At 41.7% G+C, this 21,514-nt stretch overlaps 1 protein-coding gene across 1 annotated transcript; it reads left to right on the top strand.

Moving 5' to 3' along the window:
• The first annotated feature begins 1,353 nt into the window (after positions 1-1,353).
• HSP90B1 (heat shock protein 90 beta family member 1) lies at positions 1,354-20,617 on the top strand. Its single transcript, XM_034987710.1, has 18 exons — positions 1,354-1,529; positions 2,712-2,814; positions 3,637-3,778; positions 4,493-4,609; positions 5,665-5,996; positions 11,049-11,160; positions 11,362-11,481; positions 12,247-12,363; positions 14,630-14,767; positions 14,852-14,929; positions 15,055-15,120; positions 15,592-15,861; positions 16,113-16,358; positions 17,131-17,267; positions 18,856-18,934; positions 19,026-19,181; positions 19,451-19,573; positions 20,326-20,617. The coding sequence occupies exons 1-18, from the start codon at positions 1,481-1,483 to the stop codon at positions 20,353-20,355; spliced, it is 2,415 nt and encodes an 804-aa protein (XP_034843601.1). The 5' UTR covers positions 1,354-1,480; the 3' UTR covers positions 20,356-20,617.
• Positions 20,618-21,514: the final 897 nt, after the last annotated feature.

Below are 21,514 nucleotides of genomic sequence, written 5' to 3'. Positions count from 1 at the left end.
TATGTAAAGACTAGGTTAATAAACACAAAATAAATATTTCCAAAGACGCAAGCGTGGGGTGAGGGACTTCCCTTGCCGGAAAGACACCTGGTCCTTTGTGTCTTCCTAAACGCTGAGTAGGTATTTCTATGAAGTTACAAAGCTGCATACTCTCTCATTTGCAGCCCCACAGGTTTTGCTTTCAAGTGTCTGCAGGTGTATCCTCCTGCACAGGGTAAACGAGGGTTTTTTCCCCCTTTTCTGTGCTAGACAGACCTTTACGAACACGCTCTCCACCTGACAATGGGAATTCTAGGGCCGCCGGCCACCATCTCTGAAATTTAGGAGTGAGTTGAGGGCATCAAAGTTGCTCTCAATTTCTCTCAAGGGAAAAAAAAGAAGCCCCACTATCCTCTCCTGCAAACCGGATCAGGGAGGCCGCAGGTTTCGGCCACTGAACACGGAGAGGCAGCGAGGGGTCCGATGACCCCCCAAGTGACGCACGAGAAGCCAGATTCCTGTTTACCAGCCGGAGGCCGAGCCCAGACTCGGAGAGGCCAACCCCCGAACACATGGCGGCCGCGACCAAGGTGTCGGAGCTTCCCAGGCCTGTTTCTACGGGCTGTGTACACTGGAATAAACACAGACCTCTACTACAAGCAGAACGAGACGTAAACTCTAAAACACGCAGCGCATAGTTCCCGCAAAGACACGTTGGGAAATGCGGCAGGGCTAAACTACGCAGCTGGTCCACAGGCCAAAGACTACGATCCCCAGCATTCAATACAGTGTACCCCCTGGTGTGTTGCATGCCGGGAACTGTAGTTCCTCACCACCTCCATCTAAAAAGTACTTCGGCGATTTTCAACCTCTCACGTGTTTCTCTTCTCCGGGACGCACTGCCAAAGAGAAAGCTGACTGCGAAAAGGCGCGCGGGAATCATTCCCAACGTGACCCCACACGTAGACAGGGAAAGTGAAGAACCGTTGCCATGACTACCGTTTCCCCTGATCACGGAATAAACGCGCTCAAGGATCCGGAAGTGGTTCCTCTGCGACCTCTCCAAAACGAGGGGATGTGTTCTGTGCTGACGTTCATTGGGCCGTTTCCCTGAGAAACCAAAGCTACCCGGGCAAGGGGGAGGTCCCACGTAGAGGGGCCCGCGGAGCCATTTGATTGGAGAAGAGAGGCTATGGCTGACCAATCGGAGGGAGCCACGCTTCGGGCATCGGACACCGCACCTGGACAGCTCCGATTGGTACACTGCGGTCCCCCCCACGAGTCCCCATTGGGTAGAGGGGGTGCGTGGTGCGGCACCATTGGTGGGTTCGTGTTTCCCGTCCCCCGCCCGCGAGAGGCTGGGGTGAAAAGCGGCCCGACCTGTTTGGGGGGTAGTGGGCGGACCGCGCGGCTCGTGGCGTGAGGATCTGAGCCCCGTGGTGGGGGGTGGAGGCGGCTCCTGCGATCAAAAGGCACTTGAGACTCTCACCGGCCGCGCGCCATGAGGGCACTGTGGGTGCTGGGCCTCTGCTGCGTCCTGCTGACCTTCGGTGAGTGATCCCCGAGGAGCGGGCACCCCCGGACGCCCCCCCTCCTCAAGCGCGGCCTCTTCTCGAAGGTTCTGGGGGCGTTGAGCCTGGGAGGGGGATTACGGGGCCTCGGTTGGGCCGAGGGGAATCCATCGCCTTTCCTCGAAAGAGGCTCCGGGGAGTTCACGCACTCCTCTTTCTGTGGAAAGGAAAAACGAGAACCGAGAACATTTAAATCCCTTGCAGACCTCCTAGTGTTCGCGCTGAGAGGTCTCGACCAACTTGGGGTGGGGCGCCCCTGGGGCTCTTGGTCTCCCAGGAGCCTTGCGGGTGCCTGTTCTGGAGGACTTCTGTCGGACGCAGGAGCCTTTGGCCCTCCACGCCTGGGGACACCCCCGCATCCAGTCTGCGAGTCAGAAAGCGGGTTTCCCTTCTTAGGTGCTGGATTGGGGGCTGTGGGGCCCTGAGAAGAAAGACCGTGTCAGCGTGTTTGCTTCACTTTTGCTCGAGCTTCTTAACCTTTCAAAATCTCTTTAGTTCTCTTCGCTCGCTCGCTTGGGCCCGATTTCAGTTCCTCTCGCCAGTGGTTGCACAAATTCCGTTTGTATTCTGACCTGCGATGGTGAAGGTCTAAGTTCTGGCCTGGTCGGTTGGGCGGCCTTGTCTCGGCCTGCACGCAACACGTGTGAGTGTGGAAGGGACCTGGTATCAAATCTGCTAAACTTCATAAAGCATCCGAGGGCCGCTCTTCAGACGCGATGGCAGCCTCCGTATTTCAGAATCTACTGGAGGCCTCAGTACCTGAACTTAAATAAGAAATACACCAAGTTGGGTTTACACTGGGTCTTTAGTAGATCCATTCTTCCAACCCCACCTCCCATATTAACCACCTGAACTTTGCAACCCCTATTCTTGCCCTGTTTGATTGTATTTCTTCTTTTTTTTTTAACGATTTTATTTATTTATTTGACAGAGAGAGACACAGCGAGAGAGGGAACACAAGCAGGGGGAGTGGGAGAGGGAGAAGCAGGCTCCCCACAGATCAGGGAGCCGGATGCGGGACTCGATCCCAGGACCCTGGGATCATGACCTGAGCCGAAGGCAGTCGCTTAACCAACTGAGCCACCCAGGCGCCCTGTATTTCTTCTGAGAAGTACACGAAGCAACGACGGTGTAAGAGTTTTCTGGTGTTAAATCTTTCAGGGTCGGTCCGAGCTGACGATGAAGTCGATGTGGATGGTACAGTGGAAGAGGATCTGGGCAAAAGTCGAGAAGGCTCAAGGACAGATGATGAAGTAGTACAGAGGTTTGTGTTCTTTTGAAGCTACACAGACTGGCCCTTATGAACACTGGAATACAGTAGCTTGTTATCTTCAAAGGTCCAGGTGACGTGTAACACCCCAAATTTAAATACCTAAGAAATGGTCAAAGAAAATGTTAGGGCTATGAGGCATGTTCATCCCTTAAGTATCTCCTAACTTCCCAACCAGGAATGACTGGTCAGAATGGGATGAATTTCCTTTGAAAACTATTTGGATAACTAGATTGCAGAATATAAGCTCTGTGACTTTCCTAAGACCAGTTGGTTTTATATTCAGTAAGTGTGTAAACTTAGTAATTGTTTTAAGTAACCTCTGCCCCCACTGTGGGGCCTGAACTCCTGACCCCCCAGATGAAGAGTCGCATGTTCTACTGACTGAACCACCCAAGTGCCCCTAAACTTCGTAGTTTTTAAAAAGATTTCTCTCATTTGAGCAATGTTTTCAAATTTGGCACCTTGGGACTTAATTGACAATTTTGTAGACCATTAGAGGCCAAAGCTTCCCAGGTAAAGAGGCAGCCCCACATGCGAGGGAACGCATAAATAAGTATGACCTTGCTTTTTATTTTTAGTAGAGAAAAGTCGGGTTTATTTTTCTGACAGTTTTAAGAACTGAGTATTATAGCTCAGTGCTAAGGTGGCAAAATAATAGAAATATTGGGTTAGTAATATTTTATAATAGGTTTCCATTTTACCTTTTTAACCCTTAAGACAATCTCATGAGACCGCTGTGCTTTCATCGTAGATCCTTTGTTTTTGGAGGGAACTAAGTAAGCAATGCAGTAGTTTATCAACTTTTTTCCTTAGAGAGGAAGAAGCTATTCAGTTGGATGGATTAAATGCATCCCAAATAAGAGAACTTAGAGAGAAATCAGAAAAATTTGCCTTCCAAGCTGAAGTTAATAGAATGATGAAACTCATCATCAATTCATTGTATAAAAATAAAGAGGTAAGTAACATGTGGTTTGGATAATATTTTCTCTCTTGCAATAGCATACTTGTTTACCTTCATAATAAATATACTTTACGTAGTAATTTCAAGTAAGTAGTTATTAGCACAGTTTAAATATAAAAATTGCTGCTAGATACCTGTGGGGGGGTGGTTAGACATTTTCCTTTTGTCCTTTCCCCTCCAATTATGTTCGTATTCTGCTAAATAGTCAGTGTTAAGGGCAGTCACACAAACTAAGCCTTGTGTGTTAATACGTAAAGATCTAGTTTGAGACTAGAGTTTTACTACTCTTAACTAATTGAGGTATCCATTAACAGTTGCTACAGTCCTGTGGGTAAAGAGCTGTACCTCCTTTTACCAAGAGAGTAAAGCCACTTTTGTACCATAGGTTTTATTTCTTAAAGTGTGCTTTTTCAGAGTACAGAAGAGAACTAAATGGGGCTCCTGGGTGGCTCAGTTGTTAAGCATCTGCCTTCGGCTCAGGTCATGGTCCCAGGGTCCTGGGATCGAGCCCCGCATCGGGCTCCCTGCTCGGCGGGAAGCCTGCTTCTCCCTCTCCCATTCCCTTGCTTGTGTTCCCTCTCTTGCTGTGTCTCTCTCTGTCAAATAAACAAATCTTAAAAAAAAAAACTAAAATGAGTTTGACATTAAATTTGCTGTTTTGTATATCTTGAAGCTAATCGAAGTGTGTTAAATCTGGCTTCCATTTAGATTTTCTTGAGAGAACTGATTTCAAATGCTTCTGATGCTTTAGATAAGATAAGGTTAATATCACTGACTGATGAAAATGCTCTTGCTGGAAATGAGGAACTAACTGTCAAAATTAAGGTAAGCTTAAAACAAATTTCTTCTTCTAAAGCTAAAAGAATCCTTAGATACGGGGAATCTCTATCAGTCAAGATAGGCCAGGTTATGCTGCAGTAACAAATAACCCCCAAGCCTCGGGGCTTAAATTGGGGTTTAGCAAAATACGGCCTGTGGGCCAAATCCAGCCTACTTGTTTTTATAAATAAAGTTTTACCAAAACACAACCATGCCTATTTATGTGTTAGCTATGACTGCCTTTGTGCTACACGATGGGTTTAAATAGTTGTGACAGAGACCATATGGCCCACATGCCTAAAAATATTTACTGCCTGGCCCTTTTTCAGAAAAAGTTTGGTAACCCCTGGATTAAATAAACAACCACAGGCCACTGCGGCCTTTGCTTTGCATCATCCTCCCTCCTGGACACAGGCTGATAGAGTAGCCGCCATCTGGAGTATAGCTTGTTACCATGGTACAGAGAGCTTGGAGGGTCTCCCATCCTTTAAAGGCTCTAGTCTGAAAGCTACATTCCTGACTCCCACTTGCAGCTCACTGGCCAGAACCAGTCACATGGCCTTAATAACCAAAAATGAAGGAAGCATATTCCCGCTATGTTTCCAAAAGACAGAGAGCTAGGAATATTTAGTGAAGAACATTGATCACCACAGATTCCAGAAGTCATTCAAGTTTTGAACCTTTTTATTTTCTATGAAAGAAATAGGCACAATATAAAATTTTATTTTTCTTAAACTTTTTTCTTCAAAAATAACTTGTTTTATTTAGGTCTATCTGCTCTTCAACATTTAGGCCAGTCTCTGTCTTCTTTATATTGATAGTTTCTCAAAAACACAGAACTTCAGATTATCCTCTATAAAGAAAGATGCTTGCATGTAAGGTGCACGTTTTCTGAAAAGGCCATAAAATACTATATGGAGGAAAATTAACCCAGTTTAGTTTTCTGTATTGGAATTGAGGTGGCCCAAAGCTGGTAATTTCTGAATATATAGCCCAGTATTTACTTGTCATACTGTGAGTATTAAGTGAATAAAACTGTCCTATTCTTGTCTTGCTTTCAGTGTGACAAGGAGAAGAATCTGCTACATGTCACAGATACTGGTGTAGGAATGACCCGGGAAGAGTTGGTTAAAAACCTTGGTACCATAGCCAAATCTGGAACAAGCGAGTTTTTAAACAAAATGACTGAGGCACAAGAAGATGGCCAGTCGACTTCTGAATTGATTGGCCAGTTTGGTGTCGGTTTCTATTCTGCCTTCCTCGTAGCAGATAAGGTTATTGTCACATCAAAACACAACAACGATACTCAGCACATCTGGGAATCTGACTCCAATGAATTTTCTGTAATTGCTGACCCAAGAGGAGACACTCTAGGACGGGGAACAACAATTACGTGAGTATTACTGATTCCTAATAAGAAGTAATCGCCTAGCGAGGATCTTGACTCTGAGCAAATAACTTATTCTGGGCTTTCATTCCTTGTCTATAAAACTGACCTGTTTTCATCACTTGAGGAAATATTTTGAGGACCTCCTAAGGGCCAGACACAAAGAGTTATAATGGCTGCTATACGTAGAGGGCAAAAAGTTGGAAGGATTAACTCTTCTAGGGGAGAAGGCAGGTTGGAGGCCTCACAGAAGTGGGTTGATTCAAGATTTCCAAGGAGGCAAGTCTTGGGAAAGAAGCGTCTGACCTGTGGAGGATTGTGGCTACGAAGGGATGGAGGCACAGCATGTTCACAGGATTAAAGAAAGTCCTCTCAGTCGGTGGCACTTAATGATAAGAGTTTTTGATTAGCTTTTTTAAGGTTTTCTGAAGATGGATGTGGAGGGTGGCAGGAATGGATGAGAGGATACTCTCAGGGTGACCATTGAAAATACTCAACTATGGTGGTAACTGGTGCTGGGTGGGGACAGGTTGGAGAGAACAGAGACAAAAAGCTTGAAGAAAGTTAAAGTTCTTCAGAAGATGTCTCCTTTGAGGATGGTTGCAGATTGTTGAATTCAAACTAGTATTTGGTTTAAGCCGGTACCTGTTCCTTGTATAGACGAGGCAGATCTCATGCCCACGGGCTCTCGGTGTTTATAGCACTGTGAAGTAGAGCAGCTTTTTGACTTTTTTTCCCCCAACAAATAGAACAAGATGCTTAAATTTGCTTAATACTTATGGAATGACAAGTAAATACTGAGCTATATGAAGCTACCAGCTTTAGGCCACATAAAGAAATCCCATTTCAGAGGTCATTTGGCTTGCTAACGAGCAAGGTGAAAATGTGCCTACAGCCTCAACTTTTTTTCTTAGTCCAGTTTTAAATTTTCTCCACATAAGAATTTTCAAGTATTCAGAATATAAGAAAGCATGTATCTATTATTTTGACCAATGTTCTTCACCCCAGAAGGTGAATAGTTCCTGTCTTCATTTTCATAAATGTTCCTTTAGCAAATACTAATTAGATGGGTGCATTTTAGTACTTTTACTAACTTTTCCCAATTTACCTATCTCTGCCTTCTTTATTCACAGTCCTATCACCTGCTCTCATTAGGGGGCATCACTAATAGTTACACCCCGGTGCCCTCTCTGTTAGATGTTAAAGGAACATAGGTAAATCTCCTCTAACTACAGTGAGATAGAAAACCATGTCCCAAGAGGGCGGATGTCTTAGGGCGCTAAGAGACCGGTGAGATTATCTAGATGGAAGCTCCATGGAAGCAAACATTCGCTTGGCTGTTGCATTCCTAGAGCCTAACACTTGACTGGCAGATGTTTCTAGGAGTGAATAAGGGTAATCAGGACAGCTTCGTGCATGTAGCATGGATGGCTGATGAGTGAGTGAAACCTTACAAGTGCTCTCCCTGAGCAAAATTGCCATTTTTCTTCAAGCCCTTCTACCCCAGCATTTATTCAGCAGATAATCATTTGAGTGCATATCACCTGCTAGGGTTTAGGACTCCGGTGGAGAGTAAGACCAATACAGTCGCTGCTTCCATGTGGCTCATTCTAGTAAAGAAGAAAAACGTGAAATGATTTCAGAGTGGCAAATGCCAGAAAGGAAGCTAGAGGACACTTCCCTTATCAGAAGGACTTTCTGAAATTGTGGTATGTTAGGTTCAGATATTCTAGGCAGGAAGCACAGTATGTTGGAAGTTCCAAAGACAAGAGGCCCATTTAAGGAACTGACAGTCTAGAATGGCCAAAGGGAAAAGGAAATAGAAGGCAAGAAAGTGATGAGGTCAAGGTCCCACCTTATATATATAATTTCATCTTGTATTTGACCAATAAAATAGAAGCCATCAAACAATTTAGTGCCTACCTACTCTTTTTTTAAAGATTTTTATTTATTTGAGAGAGCGAGAAAGAGAGAGAGTACATGAGAGGGGGGAGGGTTAGAGGGAGAAGCAGGCTCCTTGCCGAGCAGGGAGCCCGATGTGGGACTCGATCCAGGGACTCCAGGATCATGACCTGAGCCGAAGGCAGTCGCTCAACCAACTGGGCCACCCAGGCGCCCATGCCTACCTACTCTTATTCCCACCCCTAAATTAGCCCCTGCTGTACTCTTATGAGAGATTTTGTGAGGATTCAGTGAGATTATGAAATTAGCATCCAGTAAATGCTAGCTAGTACATTTGCTTCTGTCCTTCCTACTATGAGGGAGGTATTTTATATTTTTCCCTGCGCTGGTCACTACTTTTTTTTTTTTTTAAGATTATTTATTTGACAGAGGGGGAGAGCACAAGCAGGGGAGACAGTAGAGGGAGAGGGAGAAGCTGGCTCCCCACCAAGCAGGAAGCCCGATGCGGGGCTCAATCCCAGGACTCTGGGATCATGACCTGAGCCGAAGGCAGACGCTTAACCATCTGAGCCACCTACGCACCCCTGGTCGCTACTTCTGATCTGCTGCCTGCCTCCTACCTCCTCAGAGGCTAAGCATAAATTAATTCCAACCCCATCTTTTAAAGTCAGTCCTTCCCACACACTCCTATTTCCCATGTTCAAGTCTCAGTGGGTAAGGAAGGAGACAGACAGGTGGTGCCGCACCCCCTTATTCGGTCAGGCACTATGACTTTATCCACCACCTTTCCATTGAAATAAGTCACCAGTAATCTTGTTGCTAAATCCAGTGGTTCAGGGATTTTAAATTGACATTGCTCCCAGCAATAGATTTTCTTTCTTCCTTGGTTTTCCTCTTGTGTCTCCTACATAATTTGCTATCTACTTACCACACCATCCACTTAGTACCTAGTTTCCATGACCCTGCATATCTTTTTGTTTCTTTTGCCTGTTGCTTAAATGTTGACAGTATCTCTTTCAAAGGTAACTTACTTTCAGCCCTTTCTCATTATTTTTGTGTTCCTTGTGCAGTCTTCCTACCGTGATGGATTCAGCTTCCAGTTCTTGCTCAGGGTTCTCAAATCTCTATTCTTAGTCTGGATCAGGAGTCAGCTGACTTTTTCCTAAATGGCCAGCTAGTAAATATTTTAAGCGTTTGGACAGTGGGATCTGTCATATGTCGCAACTCTGATGTTCTCGCTCAAAGGTGCCATAGACAACACATGATGAGGTTGTGTCCCAGTAAAATTTCTTATGGGTGCCAGCCATAGTTTGCCAGTCCTTGGTCTAGATCTCTCTACTAGGCTCTGCACTCATATATCCAGTGGCCTTTTAAATATCGCTAAGATGTAACCATCAGCTTGAACTTGGATCCACAACTGAACTTTCCTGCAACCCCACGTCACCAGGATACATGTTCTGAAACCAGAGGCTTGGCCACTTCATTAGGCTGTGTCATCATGAACTGTCTACCTCTTGGTAATGCTACTAAGCTGTAAACTTTTTGAAGTGGAAGGGGGGACCCATGATACAACATAGGCCATATTTATTGGGAACACAAACATCAAGATGTGGGCTCCCCACTGTGTTTGAGGTTATGTTATGATGTGTTATTTTTGGTGAGTAGAGGAGGGGTTTGCAGAAGGGACAGTAAGGAAGAAGAAGAAACAATGTTGCAGTTGTCAGTATTAGAATTATCTAAGCCAGGGCTGTCCATTAGAACTCTGGAAATAGGGGTGCCTGGGTGGCTCAGTCGTTAGACCTTTGCCTTCGGCTCAGGTCATAATGCTGGGGTCCTGGGATCGAGCCCCGCATCGGGCTCCCTACTTAGAGGGAAGCCTGCTTCTCCCTCTCTTACTTCCCCTGCTTGTGTTCCCCCTCTCGCTGTGTCTCTGTCAAATAAAATCTTTGAGGGGAAAGGAAAAAAAAAAAAAGGAATCCTTGGGGTGTCTGGGTGGCTCAGTCTAAGCGTCTGCCTTCAGCTCAGGTCATGATCCCAGGGCCCTGGGATCGAGCCCCACATCGGGCTCCCTGCTCGGCGGGAAGCCTGCTTCTCCCTCTCCCACTCGCCCCTGCTTGTGTTCCTTCTCTCGCTGTGTCTCTGTCAAGTAAATAAATAAAATCTTAAAAAAAAAAACAAAAAACTCTGGAAATATTCTACCTCTGCACTGTCCAGTATGGCAGCTACTAGCCACTTTGTCCATTGAATACCTAGAATATGGCAGTGTAATTAAAGAACTAACTTTAAATTTTATTTAAAAAAATAAAATGTGGGGCACCTGGGTGGCTCAGTCATTAAGCGTCTGCCTTCAGCTCAGGTCATGGTCCCAGGGTCCTGGGATCAAGCCCCACATTGGGCTCCCTGCTCGGCGGGAAGCCTGCTACTTCCTCTCCCACTCCCCCCTCCTCGTGTTCCCTCTCTCACTATGTCTCTGTCAAATAAATAAATCTTTAAAAAAATGTGACTGACTACTGTTTTGGACAGTGGAGATAATGAACAATAAGATTAATTTTCTAGCTTTTTTAAGGAACATGTTTTTATTAAGTGTTTGTTCTCTATAAGAGAGACTTTTTTTTTTTTTTAAGGTTTTATTTTTAAGTAATCTCTACACCAGACAGGGGACTTGAACTCACAACCCTGAGATCAAGAGTTGGCACACTCTTCCAACTGAGCCAGACAGGTGCCCCTGGGTTTGCCATCTATGATAATCCTTTTGATTTCTAGAGTAACTGTCAGAGTGCATGTCATTCCATTTTTCTCCAGAATGTTTCAGTGCCTTCTTACCTTGAGCTAACTTAACATTTCAGTTCTTCAAATGAAAAAACTAAACACAAAACACAACATATTCAGAAGGTTGGAACATTTGCACTGTTTACTTGGAACTGAGGGTATTTTCCACTTGAGGGACACAAGAAAGATTCTTCCCTCTACTCATGTTTAGTATCTTTAGCTCGCAAACCGTCATTGGTGATAAGAGCTTTAACAGGAAAAACGGACCATCCTGGATTACACTGAACTGCTGGCCATTAGCTTTGTGAGAAAGGTACTTAGATGACTTCATAATCAAATCTTTTAAACCAAGGATGTCTCTCTATAAATGTCTTATTTTCCTTTCAGACTCGTTTTAAAAGAAGAAGCATCTGATTACCTTGAATTGGACACAATTAAAAATCTTGTCAAGAAATATTCACAGTTTATAAACTTCCCTATTTATGTGTGGAGCAGCAAGGTAAATCTACACTGATAAAATTTATATGTATTATGTGGGTCTATATTTAAAACTTAAAAAAACAAAGGCTCAGTGTGGTTCTTTTAGTACAGGCTACTCAGGGTTTTCTTATTGAAGACCTATTTTTTTTTTGAGCTGTAATTGCTTTTCATATTCAGAATTATTAAATAAAATAATTTAACTGTAATTCTACTTCAATAGACTGAAACTGTTGAGGAGCCCATGGAGGAAGAAGAAGCAGCAAAAGAAGAAAAAGAAGATTCTGATGATGAAGCTGCAGTGGAAGAAGAAGAAGAGGAAAAAAAACCAAAAACGAAAAAAGTAAGTCTGGTTCATCTCCACACTAAAATGTTGTTTAGGACATGTTCGAGAAAACACAACCCCAAGTGTGCACAGACTGGAGTTAAGTTTTAATTCTTCAAGGTCTTTTTTCCTCCAGGTGTTAAAGTGCATAGGCCCAGCTTAAGAACAAGAACTAAGTTTATTTGCTAGTGTGTATGTTTTCTGCCTGTGGGAAGTTTTAAGTAGCAAACACAGGTCATTTTTATGCAGTTTTCTGAGTTCTATATATTGCCCAGGACTAGCGGCTTATCATGTTCTAAATTTTAAGATCTTCAAAATCTTTCTACATCATTTGTGGTAAAGATATTAACTATAATGTTAGCGCTCTGGCCTGTTCAGGAGCAGAGTACGTGGAAGTAGTGGTGGTAGGTTTGAGGAGTATTTATTGTAAGATGTTGGATTGCTCTAAGTTATGAAGTAGGAATAGTTAATGTGTATGTCCTTCTAACCTCAAAACAAATATTTTCAAGAAATAACATTTTAGCTAGTTAATAATGGGAAAAACCTTTTAATTGGCTGTCAGTTACAATGATAACCAGTTGCCTTCTTTGCATTATAGATCAGTCTTAAATGTTGAGAGAAATACTTTTAGATTTTTTATCCCATTGGCAGGAACCATAGGAGATTAGAAGAAGTGTCTTTTGGTGCTTCCCCCATTGATTTGAACTGTCCTAAAGTTATGGTTCCCACTAGTATTACTATTGGTGAATGCTGTGGCTGACTAATCATGTACTGTAACTTCAGGTTGAAAAAACTGTCTGGGATTGGGAACTTATGAATGACATCAAACCGATATGGCAGAGACCATCAAAAGAAGTAGAAGATGATGAATACAAAGCTTTCTACAAATCATTTTCAAAGGTAAATATTATTTTAGAATAAGGTGATGAACATTACTAAAGTAAAAATGTTTTTAGATTGTTTTATAACTATTTCAACACAATTGGTTTCCTTTTTAATCTTGTGTGTTTTATATTACGTATGCATTTTAAGAATTTACTCTGAGGAGGTGTCTGTAGGCTTCACCAGATTGCCAAGGGGTCTGTGTTACAAAAAAGATTAACAGCTACCTACATAGGTAGGTGGATGATTTCCATAAAACATAACTTGTATTGAATGGCTTTTAACAATATTGGCTTTTTTCTATTCAAGAATGAATGCCTTTTATTTTTTTAACTTTTTTATTTGATAGTTGACATACAATGTTACATTAGTTTTAGCTCTACAGCAGTGATTCAGTATCTCTATATTCTGCTATGCTCCCCACAAGTGTAGCTACCTACCATCTGTCACCATACAACGCTATTACAGTGTCACTGACTATACTCCCTATGCTGTACAGTTTAATCCTATGACTTAACTGATTCCGTAACTGGAAGCCTGTATCTCCTTCTCCCCTTCACCTGTTTTGTCCATCCCCTACCCTCCTCCTCTCTGGCAACCATCAGTTCTCTGTATTTGTAGGTCTGAGTCTGCTTTATGTTTGTTGATTCGTATGGCTTTTAACATAACCTTAAAGAGCCTGTTTACAACCTCAAACGTTTATTGTGAGGTCATATGCTTAGGAATCTTTGTTTTGTTACCTGTTTCCTTTTTACTAATCCCTTTTAACCGTAGAATCTAAAACTAGCATTGATTAAGATTGTTTCAAGTTAGTATTTCCCCATACAGCATTTTGTACAAAACAAAATATTTAGCATGGCTAGATAAAACTTGATTTTCTGTGGTTGTGTTTGTTCTTTAATCTTTATTCCATCTATTGATTCGTTTCTTAACCTTCTTTGTTTTCCTTATGTTAACATTCAACCATCCCTTAAGTTTTATCTCTTAAAATTGTTCCCTTGGTTCTGTCTCCACGTTTATTCCCATGAACAGTCTTACTGTATACAAATGTAACGTACTTTCATCTAGGACAGCTGTATTAGAAATGTAATGTGAGCTACATATGTGATTCTTTAGAAGATTTTTTAGAAGGCACATTTTTAAAAGTTGAAACAGGGTGCCTGGGTGGTTCAGTCAGTTAAGTGTCTGCCTTCAGCTCAGGACATGATCTCAGGATCAAGCCCCACATGGGCTCCCTGTTCAGCGGGGGAGTCCGCTTCTCCCTCTCCCCCTGCCCCCCATTCGTGCTCGCTCACTTGCACATGCATGCTCTCTCTCTCAAATAAATCTTTAAAAGTTAAAACGGGACCAAAAAAAGAGTTGCAACAGGTGTAGTTAATTTTAATGTTTTATATTTTATATAAATTTTATATTTTATTTAACCCAACATACCCAAAATATTTTTATTTCAACATGTAATCATTATTTTAAAAAATTAATGACACATTTTGATGTTTTTTGTTGTACTGTATCTTCAAAGTCTGGTTGTCTATATTTATGCTTACACGTGCATCTCAGTTTGGATTAGCCACATTTCAAGTGCTTATTACCCACAAGTGGGTATGGTAATGGATAATGCAGATCTAGGGAATTTGTTTTTTTGTGTGTGTTTTTTTTAAAGATTTTATTTATTTATCTGAGAGAGAGAATGAGAGAGAGAGCATGAGAGGGGAAGGGTCAGAGGGAGAAGCAGACCCCCCACTGAGCAGGGAGCCCGATGTGGGACTCGATCCTGGGACTCCAGGATCATGACCTGAGCCGAAGGCAGTTGCTTAACCAACTGAGCCACCCAGGCGCCCTAGGGAATTTGTTTTTATGATTTACTTACATACCTCGTTATAGCCACTGCTATAGTCCATATCCCAATGAAAAAAATCTTGAGAACTTTTTGTGGTTGAACAGTACACTCCTGAAGTATTGTATGTTGTCGTTTAGACAAGATGATTTTTCTATCCTGTTCTCTGACACATGTGGAACCTAGACTCATCCATTCTTCCCCAAGTTTAGGAGATCAGTGATGCTATTGATGATCAGTGATGATCAGCAAAACCACCATGTCTAGCTAGTTAGAATAGTAGTCTTAACTGTTTCTTTCCTCCATTCCCTCCCCACCGCTTTTGTTGGTAAGCGAACTTTTTTGGTTAAATAAATGCTTAACTGAATGTGTACCACATAATAAATCACTCAGCCTTTGCACTGCCTTTTTCCGGTGCCTTTCGAATGACTAAATGCCATCTTTCCATAGGAAAGTGATGACCCCATGGCTTATATCCACTTTACTGCTGAAGGGGAAGTTACCTTCAAATCAATTTTATTCGTACCTACATCTGCTCCACGTGGTCTGTTTGACGAATATGGATCTAAGAAGAGTGATTACATTAAGGTGAGTTTTTAAATTGTAAAAACTGAGTTTAGAATTTGAAAGTTTAATTTCTAGAAGGTGACCTTTTTTTTGATCTCTGCTTAGCTATATGTGCGCCGAGTATTCATCACAGATGACTTCCATGATATGATGCCCAAGTACCTTAATTTTGTCAAGGGTGTTGTAAGTATCTAAAAATAATGAAGAGGGGTCATTAAAAACAAGGGATGGAAGTAGTTTTTTGGTTTGTTAGTTTGGTTTTTTTCCAGTTTCTATTGCTCACTGAACTTTCCTTTTGCCGTCTGAAGGTGGACTCAGATGATCTTCCCTTGAATGTTTCCCGGGAAACTCTTCAGCAGCATAAACTGCTTAAGGTGAGTGTTTCTTGGGAAGAGACTACCTACTTTGCTCTTTGATTGGGCTTCCGAAGACAGGCTCCATTAGTGGAGTCACCAGATACTGAGAGTAGTCCTTGGCTCTTTAGCTGAAGAACTTAATTTTATTCTGGAATTATTATTAAATCCTAAGAATCTGATATTTTATGAAAGTTTCAAACCTATAGAAAAGTTGAAAGAATTATATAGTAAACACCTATATAAACCCAGTATCTGGTCTAAAGATAGAATAGAAACATTAAAGTGATTTTGTGACTGTTTCCACTGACAACTTCGTTTCTGCTCAGTCTGACGTAGGATTGCTCACCATTCCCTGCCTCTTGACAAAGGGCAGTGACGATGCCCTGTCTTTGTAGCTTTCACCACTATTCCCCTGCTGTCTTAAATGTGGTAGGTTCTCAAAAGTTTGAGAGGACGTTCTCTAATAAGTTATTCTTTAATTTTATTTAGGTGATTAGAAAGAAGCTTGTCCGTAAAACTCTGGACATGATTAAGAAGATTGCTGATGAGAAGTACAATGATACTTTTTGGAAAGAATTTGGTACCAACATCAAGCTTGGTGTGATTGAAGACCACTCAAATCGAACACGTCTTGCTAAACTTCTTAGATTCCAGTCTTCTCATCATCCAAGTGACATTACCAGTCTAGACCAGTATGTGGAAAGAATGAAGGAAAAACAAGACAAAATCTACTTCATGGCTGGGTCCAGCAGAAAAGAGGTGAGATGAACTCCCAACTGTCAGGCATCCTGGTATGTAGCCAAATCTTGAGGGGAAAAAATGGTAATAGTGAACTGGAGTCATTATGAGGCCTGGTGAATCACTGACAGAAAAGTCATTATATTCTCTGCACCTCTTATTTCTCCACCTGTAAAATGGGGTTGTTAGTACTATATAAATGTAGCTACTAGAGGGGAACAAGTATACCAAGGCTAGGCTTGGAAACTTTATCACTTCCCTTCATTTCATAGGCTGAATCTTCTCCATTTGTGGAGCGACTTCTGAAAAAGGGCTATGAAGTGATTTATCTCACAGAACCTGTGGACGAATATTGCATTCAGGCTCTTCCTGAGTTTGATGGCAAAAGGTTCCAGAATGTTGCCAAAGAAGGTGTGAAATTTGATGAAAGTGAGAAAACGAAGGAGAGCCGTGAAGCAATTGAGAAAGAATTTGAGCCTCTGCTCAATTGGATGAAAGATAAAGCTCTCAAGGACAAGGTATTCTTGTGGAAATTTGAACTTGTGAAATTTTAGCATCTGCATTTTCTTTTTTTAAAAAAATTGTTTTGTCAACAAATTAAACTTTACATCTGGTTACCTTATAACCATTAAAAGTTGTACAGAACAGTGTTTAATATGGTGGTTAAATTTTGGTGAGGATGAGCTTAAGATTTATAAACTACCGGGGCACCTGGCTGGCTCAGTCAGTACAGTGTGTGACTCTTGATCTCAGGGTCTTGAGTTTGAGCCCCTCATTGGGTGTGGAGTCTGCTTTTTTTGAGAGAGAGGGAGAGTGAGAGAGCACACAAGCAGGGAGAGGAGCAGAGGGAGCTCGATCTCATGACCCTGAGATGACCTGAGCCAAAATCAAGAGTCAGGTGCTTAACTGACTGAGCCACCCAGGGGCCCCTACTTTAAAAGAAAAAAAATTTTATAAACTATAAATAATTAAAAAGATAATAGTGGTTATTCTGTATGTGGGTAGTGTTCAGTTTTTTTCTTTATAACTGAAAGTTTTCTGTAGTTTAATACTGCTTTTGTAATAACTTAAATTTTTACTGATTACATTTGTCTTACATGTGCTTAAAAGGTGTTTATTTTTGACCAAAAAATTCAGATTAGTAAATGACAAGAGTCTTCTAAGAATCTAAATAAGAGGTATTTTTATGACCTGCCTCTGTTTATGATCTTACGTGATGAATCCTTAGGTACTGAATGACCTTAATTGTGGGTATTTCCATGTATCTCACATTTGGTTTCTTACCCTAAGATTGAAAAGGCTGTGGTATCTCAGCGTCTGACAGAGTCCCCATGTGCTCTCGTGGCCAGCCAGTACGGATGGTCTGGCAACATGGAGAGAATCATGAAAGCTCAAGCATACCAAACGGGCAAAGACATCTCTACAAAGTAAGCATCCTTGGGAAGGCCCCTAGCCAGGTGTTCATGCTTGTCCTGCCTTCCTTTAGCAGATGATGCCGGCTTCTGTACAAGGAGCTGACGGGTGTTAGGTGTCCCCCACTTCTGCTTTATGTTAGATGAGACAAGTTTACAGAGGGATTCCTCTGGCATTAGATTGATAAAGGAGAGCTGTTGGGCTCATGACTTATTTTACGGTATTTTTATACACAAATTTCTTAATCTGTGACATACATTGTGTTTATTTTTGCACTCGATTATATGCTTGGCCTGGTGTTTGGGCTTCTTTGACATTTTTAGATACTGATAGTTACAGATGAGGTTAATGACAATGACTTTTGCCAAATGAGTTCATCCTTTTTAACTATCTTCCCTTTCCCCAAATAGTATGCCCACAAAATAAAGGGTAAAGGACCCATGAGTTAATAAGTTTATGAACTAAAGGGCTAAGTACTGGAGGTACACTGGGTCTTGAGTATCCTTTATTTCCAGGGAATATATATGTCAAATTTATATTTTAACGTCACAGCAACAGTCTTAAAAATGACTTCTTCCCTGCTTTCATTCTCCCTTCGCCCACCTGGAATGTCTTATTTGCTCTCTGATCCTCATGTTTTCCCAAGGCCTAGCTTAGGATTCTTCTCAGAAGTGTAGTCTCTGTTGTCACAATTCCAAAACTCTATTTATATTTTTTTATATAAAGTGTATTTCATATTTAGTGAGACTCCCAACGTTAATATTTTCACTGTGAAATGCTGAAATGGCATCTTGCTTCCATGTCTTGCCCCCTGCCCCCAAAGACTTTACAGATTATAAAATTCAGGTGGAGAACAGGTTTCTGCTTCTACCCCATTGCAGCAGTATAGTCGCCTTTATATAAATGTCCATTTATTTCAGTCCTTTATTAACGGGAAGTTACCTTACATTCAGCAAACACACACCTCCTGTATCTGTACACCTGGCGGTCTAAGTAGACATCACTGCTGTCTTTCTGCCATTCAGACCAGTCAGGATAACAGATCAAGTCATAATCTTCTAAACGCTGCATGTGTAACAGGTATACCAAGGTAGGGCTAGATGTAGGTCCTCCCTCTCCTCAGCTGTAGAAGGGAGAGCAGTCACAACTGACAGCAGGAAGCCAAACGTAATGAAAGGTGGATTTAGAATGCATTGAGAACCGAGCTCCAAGAAAAACAATTTGTCCTGGAACCATATTGGTGAAGGCATCATGAAGAAGGTAGTAACTGATCAGCATGCAGAGGCTGCCTAGAGGTTTCAGAACTCTGTGCGACACCGAGCTGCAGTTAAGGAAATGAGAATAAATTAAGGGGATGAAGACGACACTAAATCCATTCATCCACTCAACAAAGCTGTAGGCACTTGAGATGCCTTAGTAAATAGTTCCCTTTATTGCACTCTTCCATCGCACCTTGCCCATCTCTATTTAAAAGGCAAAGCATGGTGTAGTGATACATTTTTTTCCAAGTGTTCTCTGTAATTTTAAAAATGAATAGAACATGGGAAATGTATGGACCCTGAAATGTGATGTTTCTTAATGTTCATTTTTACCCCTTACCAGTTACTATGCCAGCCAGAAGAAAACATTTGAAATTAATCCCAGACATCCCCTGATCAAAGACATGCTTCGACGGGTTAAGGTGAGTAATACTGCAGCCATACTCCTTTGTCTTTTAATTGAAATATTTTGTACCTTTTAATACTAATCAGATGTCCCTTCCTCCATTCCAGGAAGATGAAGACGACAAAACTGTTTCAGATCTTGCTGTGGTTTTGTTTGAAACAGCAACACTGCGGTCAGGATATCTGTTACCAGACACGAAAGCATATGGAGATCGAATAGAAAGAATGCTTCGCCTCAGTTTAAACATTGACCCTGATGCAAAGGTTTGAAGTAATTTATGGAATAGTTGAATCCCCCAGTGTCACACACTGCTAGAATTAATAAGAAAGTCCTCTTTTATATCTTTTTTTTTTTTTTTTTTAATCTGTCTCCCTTTGTTAGCTTGACTGTTAATTCTGATTAGCAGATTTACTCTGTAGTTCTGGATAAAACAGGAGTGAAGTTAATTATAATGTTATACATTTAAATGAACAAAGAGAAAATACACCCAAGGTATTGGATCCATTAATGAGCTCGTAAGTGTTGCCCTTAGGTGGAAGAAGAACCCGAAGAAGAACCTGAAGAAACAACAGAGGACACCACAGAAGACACAGAGCAAGACGAAGAAGAAGAAATGGATGCAGGAACAGACGAGGAAGAACAAGAAACAGTAAAGGTAAAGCAAGTCAAGAATGGGGCTTGCATTTTTAGTTCCTGGGAAATTAGGCAAATTTTTATTTTTAGTTCTGGCGTTAGGACTGCATAGCTTCCAGAAGTCAGACTTCAGAAAATCCGCCCAAAAAATAGGCATCTAATGTCAAATTCAAAAGCTGGAGCAGGTCCATTTTTTCTCTAAATGAAGTATATGCTTTCATCTCCCCATTCCTTTTATTCCTCTGTTTTAGCCAACCATTGTTGAGATCTTGTTAAACGGATTTTTTTTTTTTTAAGATTTTATTTATTTATATGACAGGGAGAGAGACACCGTGAGAGAGGGAACACAAGCAGGGGGAGTGGGAGAGGGAGAAGCAGGCTTCCCGCCGAGCAGGGAACCTGATGTGGGGCTCGATCCCAGGACCCTGGGACTATGACCTGAGCCGAAGGCAGACGCTTAACGACTGAGCCACCCAGGCGCCCCTAAACAGATACTAAGCCCACCAGGCTTCTGCATTTGCCACCTGCGTCTGCCTTACTATATAGCAGCAGTAGGCCAATTTTAAAATCTTGATAATTTGTGTTCAGGGGCCATTGATCTTACTGTTGAGTTCTGAATTATTTTGCAGATTAATAGGTGAGGTTCTGGCCTACCTATGAAGTAATGAATTACGCTGGGCCCATTTCAGTTGTTTTTTTCCACACATGAACCTTCTGTGAGCTAAGATTTTTTCTGCTGGTTTTTAATGTCTTATGATTTTTCTCTTTTCACAGAAATCTACAGGTGAAAAAGATGAATTATGAATTATACTGACCATTTGGATCCTGTGTGGAGAGGGAATGTGAAATTTAAGTCCTTTCTTTTGGGAGAGACTTGTTTTGGATGCTTCCCCCCAGCCCCTCTTCCCCTGCACTGTAAAATGTTGGGATTGTGGGTCACAGAAAGAAGAGGGTTTTTTAGTTGAATTTTTTTTAACATTCCTCATGAATGTAAATTTGTACTATTTAACTGACTATTCTTGGTGTAAAATCTTGTCATGTGTATAAAAATAAAAAAGATCCCAAATACTCAGCGTCTTGCTTGTCTTCATAAAGATTGTACAAACTTGGCTGGGTTGTTTTTGTTTTTTTTTTTAATCCTGTGTTTTGGGGTTTTTTTTCCCCCTTGAAAAAGGAATTCGTACATATCACATAAGTCTTTTTTAGATCCAGTATTTTTTAAAAATTACCTATATTAAAGACAATGTTCCTTACAGAAGAATTCCAAATAATATATGCAGATATTCCCCCTTCCAGGAGGTGGGGCTTAGTTCTCCTTTCCTTTTTCAAAGTGGGCTACACTTAGTAGCTGTCCTCTGGAGTATGGAAAGGGGAAAGTAGTAACTTTGTAGCAGAGAAACCTGGCGGGCACTACCTTAATGCAGTGGCCAAGGTTAATATCCCCGGTGATGTCCTGTATCTCCGATAGGATGTGGTAAGAAGGGTACTGCCATCTCTACCATCAGACAAACCCATACCATATGAAGAGTACTCTTCCAAAGTTTCAAGGTCAAAACCAAGGACAAATAGATTGAAGGAGACATGGCAACTAAGTGCCTTCATTGCCTGGATTAAACTGGCAAAATTTAGTCGAGTCTAGTTCATGGTTCTTGGGCTTTGACCCGTGGACCAGCATTCATGGAAACAGGAAGGGGACATGGGGCCTCTGTACTCACTTTGCAGTTTTCCTGTAAATCTAGAGTTACTCCAAAATAAGGCTGTCTTTCAAAATACCCATAATCCTACAACAGATAACTAGATACTGAGTGATGATCCTCATCAGGCAATCATTTAATTTCTTTTGAAATGTATTATTTATGGGAGAAACAGGTTTCTCTAATTTCACTAATTGATAGCCATCTGAAATGGCAGTCTATTTTTTAACTGGCTAGGGAGAGAAAACCTCAGTTGTGTATTCAGAGAT

This window comes from Mirounga leonina, unplaced genomic scaffold (assembly GCF_011800145.1).
Source record: "Mirounga leonina isolate KUSES-001 unplaced genomic scaffold, KU_Mleo_1.0 Mir_418, whole genome shotgun sequence".
NCBI lineage: Eukaryota > Metazoa > Chordata > Mammalia > Carnivora > Phocidae > Mirounga > Mirounga leonina.
The sequence above is the reverse complement of the archived record's forward strand: the minus strand, read 5'-3'. Positions and strand labels throughout refer to the sequence as shown.